The sequence below is a fragment of the Limulus polyphemus genome, unplaced genomic scaffold (assembly GCF_000517525.1).
Source record: "Limulus polyphemus unplaced genomic scaffold, Limulus_polyphemus-2.1.2 Scaffold1422, whole genome shotgun sequence".
Lineage (NCBI taxonomy): Eukaryota > Metazoa > Arthropoda > Merostomata > Xiphosura > Limulidae > Limulus > Limulus polyphemus.
The window spans coordinates 151,220-167,548 of NW_013667032.1; the positions used below are offsets into that span (position 1 = coordinate 151,220).

The following is a 16,329-nucleotide window of genomic DNA, read 5'->3' on the forward strand; positions in this document are numbered from 1 at the left end:
AAATGAATTGTTACGTTCTTAGAAAACATCTACCAAAACGATTGTTTGATTGAAAATCTGACTAGCAGGGTGCGTCCATTAAGCAATGAAATCCAATAATACCAAATAATTAAGAGTAACACAGGAACATTATTAAACTGAATTTGTCTGTACAAGTAATATCTCGTTAAAAGAAATACAAAGATAGATAAAAGACAAAAAAGTATAGAATAAAGGATAAAAACATTAGATTAACTGTATGTGCCATTCGTAATTCATAATCAAATAAAATAGGAATGATCGGCTCTTGTGTAATTTTAAAACCAAATAAATAAAATACAACTTTAGTAAAAATAAAATATAACTTTAGTAAAGCGTTGTATTTTATATATTTATTTGAGAATAAATCATGTTAAAAAATAATATAAAATAAGCAATTACAAAATACTAAACAAATTAAACGTGTGTGCGTGTGGGGGTCTAAGTGTCCTTGGGGCGTGCAAAAGATTCATAAGCTTTAAGACCATAAAGCATTATAGGCTTAAGGACCATAAGCTTCATAATCTTTAGGCATAGGTGAAAGCATCGTAACCTCGCTGCTTTGTTTTTTCTCTCTCTCTGTACTTTGGGTATGACTGTCTATCTAAAGTCTTTTTTTTTAGACTGGCAGGAAACGAAACAAATGCTCGATAACACATAAAAAAAGATGTCTTGACGTGGTGGCATGGCTTTAAATTACGCTCATCCATCAATTTTGGGAGGGATCGTTTCTGACTTATTGTGTATTGAAGTAGAATGAGTCAAACAGTCTTTCAATGAGATTAAAAACCGTCTTATAGTGGCTTATACCGATCAGAAACGACATTATAGATTGCATCCTGTCTGTAGTGGTTATAAAAGCTTAGTTGACGGTTCCATTGAGTCTGGTAAGAAAGGGAAGATAATATTATTTATAAAGAAATGTGGTAAACTATTAATTGATTACAGTATGATCATTACAAATAATGTGGCGCATTGTTAGTTAAAATGTAATTATTCAGTCCAAAAATGAATAGATTTTCTCCTAGCCAGACGGTTTCCAACATTATGGGCCATCCGCCATCTTGGGGTCATAGGTCAAATATTTCTAATCTTCTGCCTTACTACTTGTTATAATGTCATAGGTAAAAGACTGTTTTCATAGTTAGTAGGTTTTCCTTATTTTAGTATAAAACATTTAAAATTCAATTGTATTCATTATAAAAACTAAGTAGAAAGAGGCTTATATGATGAAATTGTCTTATACGTAGTAATATTAACAATAAAAGTGTGTGATATAAAAATTAGGACGTATCTCTGTACACATCTCTAGATTCAAACGATGCATATAGTTTTCATCTTATCAGGTTTTTTTTAATCCCTTATGATTGAAGAATGTCTCTTAATTACTTTCATTAGTCGATAGAAATACATATACAGCACACAGGGTTACGTTAACAGAAATTATCTTAATAGAATCACGCGAACCAAGAAATTCTATTTTGACATAATTCATATTTATAATTGAAAACAATAGGCACGATCACAGCTTGTAAAATTAATTATTAAGGAATTGCGTAATTGATAATTAGCTTAAATTAGTATCCTGAAATTTCATTTATATGAATAAATGTATATCTTGTATAAATTATTTGTTTGTTGATGACTTCACTCTTATAACTCTCATTTCTGTGTCATTAAACGTTATAAAATGTACAGCTTGAATAACGAGAATATAAGTTAAACTATTATTAATTCTCATCTTGGGAATAATGGTTTTACTGTGTTTTTCTGGCATATATAAGCTATAATATAAAGTTTTTTCAATACCTACAAAATATTTTTTCTTACCACATGCCAGAGTAACAGATACTAAATACAGCAAGATTTCTTTCATTCTATTAAACCTGTTAAGCTTGTATGTTAGTTCAGTGTGTTTAATTTATTCGCCACATCATAGCATGTGTTATTTTTTAACCTCAACATAATATTGTTTTGAGATGCTTTATTTGAAAATACAATTACGCTGAAAATGTAATTTAGTTTTTAATAGCACAGAATGATCCTTTTATATACCAATAAAATATAATTTCCAAAAACTCAAATAGTAAATCATCAACATTCATATTTGGTTATCATTAAGTCCTCATAAGAGCTATTAAAATTAAAAAAGGCCAGATGATATATTCCAACATCAAGAAACGAATCAGAAATTTGAGCGACCGGGTTACTAGTCGAAGAGCCATGAGTTCCATTAGATGATCAGTTTATTTGCCCCAGCTTTGGAAGAGACCTTGTCTTTGACATCGACAGTTGGTGCCCCACAGGTTACAACGACAAGAGGAACTCCCACAACAAGAGTTTGGACGAACATCACAGCTTCTCCCACGAGCAATACAAGCTCTCCTGTAGGATATAAATGTTACTTCATTTTCGACGAACTCTGAGTTAATGAATACTAGGAAAACACACACACACATATATATAGATCGAGCATTAAATGTTTTTGCTTGAATGCAAAGCTGCACAATAGGCTATCTGCGTTGTTCCCACACCTCGGGGATCGAACTTTAATTTTTTAAGCTCTCAAGTTTACCGCCGAGCCATCGATTTGTTTGGTTTAGGGGTTGTCTACTGATACAATGAAAGTTTTGATATCAGTATTATTTTCTAGGTTCTCAGGAGTATTTTTTATTATGCATGAAAATGTAACCTAATGTATTTTATAACCTGAGATTATTAAAGGAAAAGGACTTATGTTCAAATCATATACACTGAATATAAAAAAGACTAAAAAAAACTTACTTATGAGCAAAAGGCAAAATCTGTTGCAATTTTTCTCGGTATTCTTCAAGCTGTTCTTCTTCTGAAAATGTAAGATGAAAAATATCTTATATATAATTTATAAAAATTAAGTTAGATCAAAGTTTGTAACAAATAATTTTGTACAAATTTCTTATGGATAGAATAATTCTACTAGTATTCTCCTGATATTTCTGAAATGACTCAAAACTTTCATAGCTGACAGATAGTGAAAGAAAATGTAAATCAAACAATTGGATATTAAACGTAAACGCATAAAGAACCAAAAAAATTGGATTTTTTGAACTGGTATCGTGAGATAGAACAGACGAAAGACATTTTAACGTGATATTAAAACGAACGCTGTAAAACATTATATCTTGGGATTACTTGGAAAACTATTCACATGTTAAACTGCATTGATTTTCAGCATATTTTGTGAATATTTTTTTGTTGAAAAAAGGGTATTCACATTATATGAATTTGAATTTCTAGAACATGATTGTTTTAGACATTTTCCATACTGACGTCTTCGTTTATTTATTTTTGTTAATAGTATTATTTTATACTTAATATAATTTATGAAGTACAATGTTCAACTTATATAGAAAACAAGTGGATAGTAATAATGACTAGTTTAGTCGTTCAGAGCAATACAAGTTCTGTAGTGTTAGATATACACGACTGTTTAATTTAAATTGAATACTAGAGTTATGATTTAGATAGTTATAGTGCACGAGTGTTAAATTTAGTATTTCTAAAAGCGATAATTTATCGTAGGTTTTCTTATGTAACTGTTTACGAATCATTTGTTGTGTAGTTCAGTTGTTATGATTTGACGTCACCTTACTCGAACTTTCTGTATTTTTTCGTTGCTATAAGTGAGTATTGTTACATCATAATGTCGCGTAGTTTGAAGAAAGTTCTGGGCCTCAGTCGGGCAATATGTACATGTAGACGACCAAGTTAGTGCAAGTAAGTAAGTTAAGTTAGTGAAAGTGAAGTTAAACTGTGTGTCAGTTTAGCCATAACAGGTGATCTCTAAAGTGAGTTTCACAGCTTGTATTGTAATAACAGAGTAGAGGAGAATAATTTTTCGTGTCAAAGGGCATTCTAAACTAAGTGAATCCATTTGCGTGGACATTGACGGAAAAGAGACAAGTATTTAAAGCTCTGGATACAACTGTGATAACCAATAATGTAACGAATTTATGCATATACGTTTCTCTTGTTTTGAATATATTATTTTAAAACAGTTGGATTGTATGCTGTTTGTTTATTGTTGAAAGTTGTCGCTAACAAGTGAAATACACCTACTGTGAAAAATCCGGCCCAATAAAACCTGACAGGTAGGAACGGAGTAAGTTTGCTCCTGATCATCTTTTAAATAGTCTTTTGTTTAAAACATCATTAAAACTATCACAGGATCAACTAATCAGATGATAAATATTTCTAATAGCGCTACAATATGCCTGTTATTTCTCATATCCTCACGTGTATAAAATAATCCTACAGGCTTACAGTTATGTAAGTATCTGTAATTCTCATTTGTTACATCAAATAACTATATTATTAGAATCACATTTTTTCTGTAATTATAAGAGCTTATAATACAGGTTTAGTAACGTTTCTAAAGGAAGAAACATCAACTATGAAGCAATGATAAATGTTTTGATTTTTTGTTAACATAATGGATGAGCCTAGCATGGCCTGGTGGTTAGGGCGCTGGATTCGTACACCGCGGCTCATGAGTTCCAATCCACTCACCGAAAATGCTCGCCCTTTTACTCGTGTGGGCGTTATAATTTGAATATCAATTTGAAGAACAATCCAAGGGTTGGCAATGGGTGGTGTTGACTAGTTACTCTCTAATTTAGGGACAGCTAGCGCAGATAACCCTTGAATAGCTTTGACCGAAAATCAAAAACAAACAAATTAATGTTTGCATAAGTTTTAAACAATTCATTTATCATATCTGTTGCCAGCAAGGATATGCATTAAAGGCCATAACTAGAGTTCAATAAAAGTAATAAATATATATATTTCCATTATCAGTCAATACACCCAGTTCCCCATGGGCGCAGCAATATGTCAGCAGACTTACAACTCTAGAAATCGGGTTTCGATACCCGTGGTAGGCAGAGCACAGAAAGCCCTTTGTGTAACTTTGCGCTTAACTACAAACAAACAATACGCACACCAGTGCCAGTGGTTAAACGGTAAGCTTGACGACTTACACTTAAGATATGAAGTTCAATACTCGTGATGGGCACATTGCACATAGCCTATCGTGTAACTTAGAGTTCAAACCCAAACAAATTAATTAATTAACACAGATAGGCGCTTCAGTGAATTTAAATACATGTAAAGTAAGCTCAAAGAAAATTTCATGGAGATATTTGAAATAATTCAATTAACTTTGAAATAATTGGTAAATAAAAGTTTATTGGGCTTGAAATATTTTATTTTATTAAGTCAAATCAAGTCGAATTAAGGCGAATCTCCGTTTCTAAAACAATTCCATGACATTTGAAATGATTTAGTGAAAATAATGATATGAAAATATTCAAATGTTCAGAAAAAGAAATTATTGCACAATTTTTACACCTAGCATCCTCCAAAAGTAATCTAACTTTGACTTACATTTAAAAGAACGTAAAGCAATTTCTAAAGAAAGCAATGTAACGACACAGTTATTTTGTATGTGATTAAAACTCCATACTTTGAGAAAATGCATTCCTGTACTTCGTGAGTTTCTGAATTAGGGAAAAAACAAGAAAGCTTGATAGTTCTTGAATAAACATTGAACAGGTGACAGGTAATTCGTATGAAGTAATTGATTATTGACTCAATCTTATAAACGAAATAAATCTTTATTCTTCAACTAGCTGTACTGAATACATGATGAAATGTAATAATAAGGTAAGGTCCACAAGACGGATAGAATTAGCTCCCAAACTTGGTTGAAAAGTTCAATTAAAAAGGTATAAAATCAGATGGTCTGTATGACAAACTAAAACATGACTAATTCATATTTAACGTGTGACAATTAGAAGGCTGTTAGGAAAACATTCACACAAGGCATAGCTTCTCAACTCTAGCGTCTTATTCGAATTCTCTGAAAGAACTAATACATTTCAGAAATAGAGATAGCGCGAAAAAAGAAAAACAGCCAATAACAAAGTTACATGAAGGGGTAACATTTCACAAGAAAACAGTGCCCCCTATGCAGCTAAAATGCCGACAGACGAGATGCTGTCTCAGTCAACAACACTGACACACTGCCGTATCGCGTTCTCACTTTAAAGTATGGCGGTCACTCACTGCGCACATTTCAGTTAAAGTATCAGTGCACTAGATTATAAGGAAGTAAGTTAACAGAGCTAGACACCACATTTTGATAAACTATATTTATGATGAAAACGTTCTAAATTAATGATCTTTTCTAATGAATATCGCACATAGAATTAGAGATAAAACTGAAGTGTAATATATTCTTTTTTACATTGTATATGAACTCCCAAATTTTCACCAGCAGCTATGAAAATTAGTCAAGTAACCAAATAACATGTTTTTTTTTCCTTTTCATCTCGTAGGATTTTCCATGTTCAAAATGGGACACTAGTCAATGGAGAAAGTTAAAATTATTCTGCTTTTTTACAACTCAAATACTACTCAAGTTTTGGAATAAATGTCGGTCTCGATAGCTCGATCAGTGCTGTCTTCTTGTTAATAACTCCGTTAGTAAGATAGTCTGAGAAATGTTAAATATGATATCATAAAATATAATATAGTTGCTAAAGTAAAATCATAGCTCAAAGCATCCAATGTTTCTTAGAAAATAAATAAGTACTTTCTTTATCAGTAATCTTCCCCGACTTATTCAAAGAGCAGATTTAGCTGTTCTATAAATACGTAAATATAAATATAGAAACTTATGACATTCAAGCATTGCAGCTAAGCCCTATTTTGTTTCGTCTTGTTGCAATTCATATGACCACTCTTTCTCAAAGAAGCTGGTTTGTAAGTGGATTTTGAATTAATAAGATGAACGACTGGCGTCACAGATCACCATGACAACTGTTTCTAGTTACTAATATTACGCACAAATTCAAGTAACATATCATCTGATACATCAGTGAACAGGTCATAGTTAAGAAGCTTATTGTATTTTTCCCTCAAAAATATATAGGAATTACGACATCAACTATTTGATAAATGAAAGTTATTATAGCGTAATTTGAGTAATATGTGTATTTAATCTATACTAATAACAATAAAACAGAATAATTTTAAAAACTTAAAAATAATATTTGCTTGAATACAATGTAGAAGCACCGCAGATCGTCTGACAAAAAGATGTATATAACCTATAGCAGAGCATTACTGATTAAATGTTTAGATGGAGTGAACTCACATAAATTTATAGATATATATACAAATTTGAAAATATATTTAGTACAAGACCTGATTCATAGCCATATAAACAAACATAAAACATAATTACGAACATATCTTAATTTATTTAGAAACTTTCTAACTACCTGGTACCATTAACTTACTTAACTTTTGTAAGCTCACAAGTGCTTGTTACAAAAGGTGATTCATTTCTATGTTGAAATGGTATTGTATTATAAAATATATGAAAATTTAAACAAGTTCAATGAATTGTTTTAAATTTTATTTCTACTCTGTGTTTATGTTAGGCGAATATGTTGGTTTTCTTTAACTAACATGTGATTTCTGCAGCTGTTTGTTCCAGTCATTATTCGATGTTTCTTAGTCACAGTCAACATCTTATCTGTCAGACAGATAAGATGTTGACTTACTGTCGGAATTTAAATGTTTTAGTTGGTTTGTTCTTCAGAATTGTTTCCTTTAAGAACATTTCTTAGAAAACTTACTAAAGTGTGTGTGTGTTATTAATATTAATAAATTTATTATAGGAATTCTTAAATGTTGTTTTTATCTATTTAGGGATTTTTGAAGCATTTGATAATCGTTATAGAAATAGTCTCTGTTGTGCAGTTTAAATAACAAGCAATCCAATTATCTATTGCGAAAACAATTAAGAAACACACCATACACTTTTATATATAAAAGCATTTGAAGATGCTTGTATCACTTACCATTTGGGGCATAAGGGGTTCCTATGATCGTGTCTGCTAACATCACCAAACCAAAGATTACAGCAATGGCAATGTAGTTCATGACTGGGTAAAATATGGGAACTAGACAATATAATGAAATCAGTTAACTATGAAATACAAAACCGAATTACAGACAAGAGGAGATCGATATCCTCAAAGCTGACTACCACAACTAAAAAAAAATAATATCAGAAGTTTAACCCTTATCAATTTCTGATACGCCGACTTAAGTAAGATGCATTACAACCACATTCTTCATTAACTAACATAGTTTAGCTGTAATCTATACCATTTTATATTTTTATAACTTTCTGAGAAACGCTCATTTTCCATTAAAATGTACTTTTTGTAATGTTACTCTGCAAATCTGGACTAAGTATAAATATTAGATGTGTTGTGATGAGAAATAAGATGTTTAACAATGAACCAGTTTCTTTCTATTTACGAAACTTCAAGATTGTTTTATTTTCAGATTTGTTATCGTACTTTCTTTGTTGTTTTATATTGTATCACTAATATAAATGTTTAAATTTGTTTTTTTGTGCAACTTCCCCTACTACTAACAAAAAATGTCGGTAAATGTTATGTATATGAATTTAACTAAAGAACCAGATTCAACAAATCCAGAGTGGAAATCACTAAAATCAAATTACACTCACAATGGTTGTTACGTCTTACATTTTCATATTTTTATTTGTTTGTTATGGATTTCGCGCAAAGACTAGAGGGAAGGCAGCTAGTCATCACCACCCACCGCCAACTCTTGGGCTATTCTTTTACCAACGAATGGTGGGATTGACCGTCACATTATAACGTCCCCACGGCTGAAAGGGCGAGCATGTTTGGTGCGACAGGAATTCAAACCCGCAGATTGTGAGTCGAGCGCCCTAATCACCTGGCCATACAGGGCCTACATTTTCTTATGAAAAGTGAATAATGTTTTTGGCTACAAGGACGTCACAATTTTTTTTTTGCATCCTACTTCTTAATTTAACTGTCGCTAAAATTACTACATGACAAAATTTCATATATGAAGATTAATATTAGTTCAAAAACTTACAGACAAAAGAGTGTGTACAGCTGTAAGACAAAGTTTAGGTTGAAAAATAGGTATTTATGGTTTGTGTTAAGATTAAATATAATAATAATAATTGTTTAAAAAAATCTAAAACTTGAATTTTGTAAGGTACTATATACAACTTTAAATTGGATTTATTCTTGAGAATATTTAGTTATCTTGAAATTACCCATAGTAACTTCGTGTCAGTGGCGCTACCTGTAGCAAATGGAAGAAATTCAAAGCAGAATAAATGTTTAATGCTTGCATATACACTTCACCCATCAGCCAACTACACATTTTGAATACTTACATCTCTTTGAAAGTCTTGAGTGTTTATACGACCAGCATGGCGGTCCAGGTTTCCTAACGTGTGTGTGTTTATGTTGCCAATGTTTTATTCCAAAGCAAACAATGGAAAGCAAAATATTCTAGACACGCTTTAGTCTCTGTGAAATATTTTTGTTCATTCAATACTATTAGTTCCAGTGATTTTTAGGTACTGAAGTACAACATTATGTGTAATACACTGAGCTAGTTAGTGCACACACTCATAACTGTGCACCTGTAAAAGAGCTTTTAACACAGAACGCACTTAGTTAGAGAAGATAAAAAAATAACAAAATCCGCCAATCATCTATTTCAAACATACTCTATGTATGGACTTTCTTTTCTGCCTTTTAATTACATAAAACTAAATATCAAAACTCTTATTTAGTTACTCGGTAGAATGGATACTTCCCGAGTTTCATGTAAATTTACATTTAAAAAGCAATAACGTGCACTTTAGAATAACTATTTCCAATTTTGTTCTAAGAACGAATTCACTATCAAATTTAGCTTCAATCACGTGAATTTCTAGAACGATATGAATCATTAAACAGCAGAAAGATTGAAATGACATCCAAGAATTTTGAAATACCAATTCGTACTCAGATTAAACATTTCCCAACTTGAATTTGTATTCTTTTTTAGATTTGAAACCAATGATTTTGATATTGAAGTTTGGTTGTTGTTGTTGAGCATAAAACTACACTACGGGCTAAGTGTGCTATCTACTTCTAGCGTCGTAAGCCAATGGGAGACTTGAATTTGGAGTGTTTCAAAAGTGTTATTCAAATCTCTTCCTTTAATAATTGCCATAATGGAAAACTGTATGCACTCGTTAGCCGATATCACGACTCAAAAGATGCCTTCAATATAATTAATTTCTCTATTTTTAGCGCTTGATTATTAATTTTCAGACTTTAATTTATACAAGGAATCACCTAGTGATTGAGTTTTATGTATGCTTTCCTAAAGTCAAAAGAAAATATTAGTTAGATATTAAAAAGTGTATCTAATATAAATGAATTAAAATTACTCTGGAAGTTATCATTAATTTTATCAGTTCTTTGGAAATATTTTTAAGGTATATATGAATAACGTCATTTTTTTTGTTTCATATAACATAGACCTTAGTGGACGGACTTTTTAACTTTTATAATATATTCTACATATCCACCAAATACTGGAGAGGCTTGCAAATCAAACATGAATATCTTTACTCATTTAACTGGAATTTCTAGGATTTGAATTTTTCGATATAAGTTCTAGGTTAGAAAATGTCAGTGTGTGTAAACTATTTTGTGGATTCTTGGTTGAAAGAGAACGTTTCATTCTGTACAACTTGCAACGTTCTAGTTTAACTATTCTTCGACTGGGAATTAACAAAATGTCTCTGCAATAATATCAAACGCTGTAGCTTTACTAGTGATTCTGTAATAAAATCAAACGTTGTAGCTATACTAGTGATTCTGTTATAGAATCAAACGTTGTAGCTATACTAGTGATTCTGTAATAAAATCCAACGTTGTAGCTATACTAGTGATTCTTAATAAAATCCAACGACTGTAGCTATACTAGTGATTCTGTAATAAAATCCAACGCTGTAGCTATACTAGTGATTCTGTAATAAAATCAAACGCTGTAGCTTTACCAAGGTTTCTACAGTAAAATAATATGTTGTAATTTTACCAGTTTTTCTGCAGTAAGATCAAATGCTATAGCTTTACTAACATCGAAAACTTTATCATACTCTGTATTCTTCTTCTTGAACCAGTTTCATAACTTCTTAGACTACTCACTACGCACACTATCTGAATCTCACGTGACCTAAGTTGAATAAAACATAAAACATACTGAATTCCTAAACGTCCTGTATTTAAATGTTATTATTATATTGCAATTATTGAAGCTTTAGTTTTAACAATAAAGTAATTTGACTAAAATATATATCCATCTTTAGAAAATGCTTCATATTTTAAGAGCTCGATCATAGCTCTATGAAACTACAAAGCGAATCAATTATTATCTGTCTAATGGGTTGGACAGCTATTTTACACATGATCGGAACAAACGAGCTGCACATTTATCAATCACTAAATCAATCAACTTATAAGATAAAGTGTGTAATATACACTGATTGTACAGATAAAAACTCAGACTCCGTTTAAAACATATAACCACATGAAAACTAATGTTGACAAGACGTATCAGTACAAAATGCTCGCCAAAAATATATGGACATATCTTATGAAAACTAATGTTGACAAGACGTATCAGTACAAAATGCTCGCCATAGCGAACTCCAAAAATATATGGACATATCTTCATAGCGAACTCCGAGTGATCGCTTTCACGCCATATTGGTCTGTTGCCATGTTTCATGACCTCAGTTAAGCTATGACATATGTGTAGCATAATATATATCCACTGTTATTTCAAAAGTTCAATCAGTTGGTAATAACTAGAAGGCTATGGCCTGGTATATTGAGTTACACTCTCCAGATTTTCCCAAATAAATGGTTCAATAATGTTAAGATCTAGGATAGGGGCAGACAAATTTCAACATATTAATATTGTTACTTTAACGACGTAAAAATGTAAAAAAACTGTGTCATGGGCCATATAACCTGTTCATTTACAACATATTGATACCTACAGATATTTAAGTGTGAAACTTACTCATTCAATATACAAAATGAAGCCCATAATAGATCAGCAGATTAGAAGTATAAAGTACTTCTGAATTGTTGTTAGATAAAGTTAGTGAATATGATTACACATTGAACCATAAAAAATGTTACACGCTATAATTAATATACGAATATATATTTTAATTACAAAGTCCAAAGGTTATTCGTAGATAGCTAGGCCTACAACTAGTTATTACCATATATCGCATTATTCTGTTAACTTATCTAAGCCTTTTCTTACAGATATATAGTATTCCTTGGTTCTTTTTGAGAAGACGATTTGTTTTCAGAGGAGTTAAGAAAATCACAGATGAAAAAGGAAAGAAAAAGCAGTAACGTTATTAACTTTGATCGGAACTTTTTTTTCAGCATTTTATAACTAAAATATTTTATCATATAAAGATAGCTTGAATGCTGACTTAAGTAGAAGAATCACGCGTCGAAGGAAACTGTTTGTAGTGATGAGAACTATGAACCAGGAAATAACGCCCATGATTCAAAGATTCCAAAGATATGTATTAAGTTTCCTTAGTGTATATGTTTGTAGAAATCTTAGAACAAAGTAATAGAGGGTTACTGAAACAAGAGATGTAAACAGTTTAGTGTGGTTATATATTAGTTAGATAATACTCGAGAAGGAAACATAGCACAAAATAGAGATAATATGCTAAGCGATAGTTGTTAATAGCTTTCAACTGGTAATCCTAACTGACACATATGTCACTTGACTATCATCGCAAAGAATCTTTAATACAGAAGCGTGCCTATTAACCATCTGGCAAAAGTACGACAAGCTGACTATACTCCTGATAGGAAGAACTAAGACTATACTGTACTTACCAGTTTCAGTGTTCAATGTAGGCAGTCTGCACTCAGTATTGGAGTTATCACCGTAAGAATCCGTCTCTTCCATCTCTTGAGACATTTATTTACCACAGTTATTTTTTTTTGTCTTTCTGAGCATGCGTAAATTGGTTGATCGATAGGAAATGTATATCTATACTGTTCTAAACAAGTTTCAACTCTGAAACCCGTGATGCCGACTACTGAATTTCGTTAAAATGCTGAGTTACAATTTTAGTTTTTGGGGGAGGAAATTGAATTTCCCTTTTACGATGTTGACTAGCATAGAGATCCTATCGTCATCTTAAAGCAGTCTGATTTTATAGAAATAACAAAAGCTGTTTTGGTGACGGGTTATTTGCAGATATCACATTAACCATAGGTTATTACGGACGTGAACGCTGAAAAAATGTCGAGATTGCTTTGGTGCCTGCTGGTGCATGAATGCCTGGTGAAAATTTATTGTAAAATTTAAGATAATGTGCCTTGATACCTAGTGCTCAGGGGATGTTAACCTTAACATTATATATTTGTGACACTCTTTGTGATGACCCCCAGAGGCTTAGCGGTATAGAAGTTTATAACGCTAACAAACAAGTTTCGGTACCCGTGATGGGCGCAGTACAGGTAGCCCATTCTGTTGCTTTGCGCTTAACTACAAATAAACATTCTTTGGTTGTTAGCTATAAAACTATATGTTTACTACGCTATTTGTAGAGTGTATGCTAAAATATGTATCATAATTCTCACTTCTCAGTAGATTTTATGACCAAACAAGTGAAAATTGTGTATGAAATTAACTCAATACTGTCTGGGCGTATCAATTTTTATTAATAGTTCAGAGAATAGCCTTAATACTGCATGACTGGACATGACTTTTGAAATATTTTAGAGAGTAATATATGTTTGGATTTTTGTTTTGTAGCACAAAGCTACACAATGGGCTATATGCGCTCTTTCCACCATGAGGAAACGAACCCCGGATTTTAGCGCTGTACGTCCGTAAACTTACAGCTGACCCATATCAGGGGTCTTTTCCGTTTGTTTTGAAAATAACAACAGTAATGGAATAAAATAAAATAATTAATAGTAAAACATTATATGATATTTATTTAGTGAATTCTGTGATATTAAACAATATTTTTTGAATAAATCTTCATCTTTGTTTCTATTTCTCCATATAAATTCACAAAGATAAGTTTGTTTGTTTCTTATGGATTTCGCGCAAAGCTACACGAGGGTTATATGCGCTAGCCGTCCTTAATTTAGCAGTGTAAGACTAGAGATAAAGGCAGCTAGTCATCACCACCCACCGCCAACTCTTGGGCTACTCTTTTACCAACGAATAGTGGGATTGACCGTCACATTATAACGTCCCCACGGCTGAAAGGGCGAGCATGTTTGGTGGACGGGGATTCGAACCCACGATCCTCAGATTGCGAATCGAGCGCCCTAACCACCTGGCCATGCCGGGCCCACAAAGATAAACTGGGCCACATACTTGATTTATTCAAAAGAATATTGGTTAATATTGCAGAATTCACTAAATAAATATGAGTAACTACTAATTATGGCTTTTGTAGTAACTCAGAGAATAACGTCAATACTGGTTAATCATGATCTTTGTAGTATGACATTTGTGCAGAATGCTCTCGATATAGCTGGTTATGTCTAACGGAGAGTGAATTATTGACATATAATGATCGTAAATATTAATCAAATAAAAAAATGGTCATGATACTGATTGGTTCTGATTATTGTAATAACTCAGATGGTACTCGCAGTAACAGATTAGTCATGATAATTTTTTATATTGAAGTTTCAATGCGAGTTAATATTTTAATTTTATTTGTTTGTAGTTAAGCACAAAGCTACGCAATGGACTGTCTATTCTCTGCCCACCACAGGTATCGAAACCCGGTTTTTAGCGTTGTAAGTCCGCAGACATGCCGCTGTGCCGCTAAGTGGCATAACCATACATAATCTCTACTGAGATACTGAGACTACTGTATGAACTAAAAAATAATAATTAACGACTACTCTGTATTAAAAATATTACCAACAGTACACAAGAATGACAGACAGTTAACTACCAACAGTACACAAGAATGACAGACAGTTAACTATCAACAGTACACAAGAATGACAGACAGTTAACTATCAACAGTACACAAGAATGGCAGACAGTTAACTACCAACAGTACACAAGAATGACAGACAGTTAACTATCAACAGTACACAAGAATGACAGACAGTTAACTATCAACAGTACACAAGAATGACAGACAGTTAACTATCAACAGTACACAAGAATGACAGACAGTTAACTACCAACAGTACACAAGAATGACAGACAGTTAACTACCAACGGTACACAAGAATGACAGACAGTTAACTACCAACAGTACACAAGAATGACAGACAGTTAACTACCAACAGTACACAAGAATGACAGACAGTTAATTACCAACAGTACACAAGAATGACAGACAGTTAACTACCAACAGTACACAAGAATGACAGACAGTTAACTATCAACAGTACACAAGAATGACAGACAGTTAACTATCAACAGTACACAAGAATGACAGACAGTTAACTACCAACAGTACACAAGAATGACAGACAGTTAACTATCAACAGTACACAAGAATGACAGACAGTTGACTTAACTTCAAACAAATATTTTTCGACACTATTCTAAATTTTTGTAAATAATTTATTCATTCTAGTATATATGATTATTCTAGTAGCATCCGTTGGGAATCGGATGCCTTCTTTCAACTACTAAACTAGATAACATGACTTAATTAAAGCCAAGTGCTGCGCTCAAGCCTATTTAAGTGATTAAACAATTAAGAACGTATTCAACTACCTCTATTATCCAGTACTTGACGCTTACCTATATAATGGACATTAATCCCTCCAAACGCTTAAAACTACAGGCGATCATTTTAAAGCATGTTGCATAATGCCTCAAATGAACAATACCTTTCTCAGATTTACGTCTGTGGCTTTAGGAGCGACAACTTTCGGAAAGTAAAAAAAGAATGGGATATAAGATAATGGAAAGAAACAAAGAAGCCTGATTCCATGTTTGGTGAAAGCATATTAAGACCATGCTTTGGGTATATTATTAATCAAGTACACACTAACAGAAAATTCGAATAAACAAATCCCCAGTCAGTACTAGTGAGAGTGTAGTTATCTCCTAACCAATAGGGGAAGGTAAGGTAAGACGGCCATTTTAACTTGGGATAAGATTTTCACCTATTAAAATTAACGTCTTGAAAAAAAAAAAAGCAAAAGATTTTAAAATGAACCTCATTTTACTATAAAAGATTATTTTTTTCAGATACTGAAAAACGCAGTTCTTGGGATTGGATACGTTTCAACTACAATCCGTGTACCATCTTCAATATATATATATATATATATATATATATATACTTTACAGAGCACT

At 32.1% G+C, this 16,329-nt stretch overlaps 1 protein-coding gene across 1 annotated transcript; it reads right to left on the minus strand.

Moving 5' to 3' along the window:
- Positions 1-2,030: 2,030 nt before the first annotated feature.
- On the minus strand, positions 2,031-12,943 carry LOC111086773. Its single transcript, XM_022390992.1, has 4 exons — positions 12,864-12,943; positions 7,929-8,030; positions 2,803-2,863; positions 2,031-2,403 (listed from the first exon to the last, which is right to left on the minus strand). The coding sequence occupies exons 1-4, from the start codon at positions 12,934-12,936 to the stop codon at positions 2,265-2,267; spliced, it is 375 nt and encodes a 124-aa protein (XP_022246700.1). The 5' UTR covers positions 12,937-12,943; the 3' UTR covers positions 2,031-2,264.
- Positions 12,944-16,329: the final 3,386 nt, after the last annotated feature.

Excerpts from the sequence above, each read along its gene's own strand:
- LOC111086773 (XM_022390992.1), bottom strand. The coding sequence starts at position 12,936 with ATGGAAGAGACGGATTCTTACGGTGATAACTCCAATACTGAGTGCAGA. Across the intron at positions 2,864-7,928 it reads AACCCCTTATGCCCCAAATG|AAGAAGAACAGCTTGAAGAA; the intron begins GTAAGTGATACA and ends TTACATTTTCAG. Across the intron at positions 2,404-2,802 it reads ATTTTGCCTTTTGCTCATAA|GAGAGCTTGTATTGCTCGTG; the intron begins GTAAGTTTTTTT and ends TATATCCTACAG.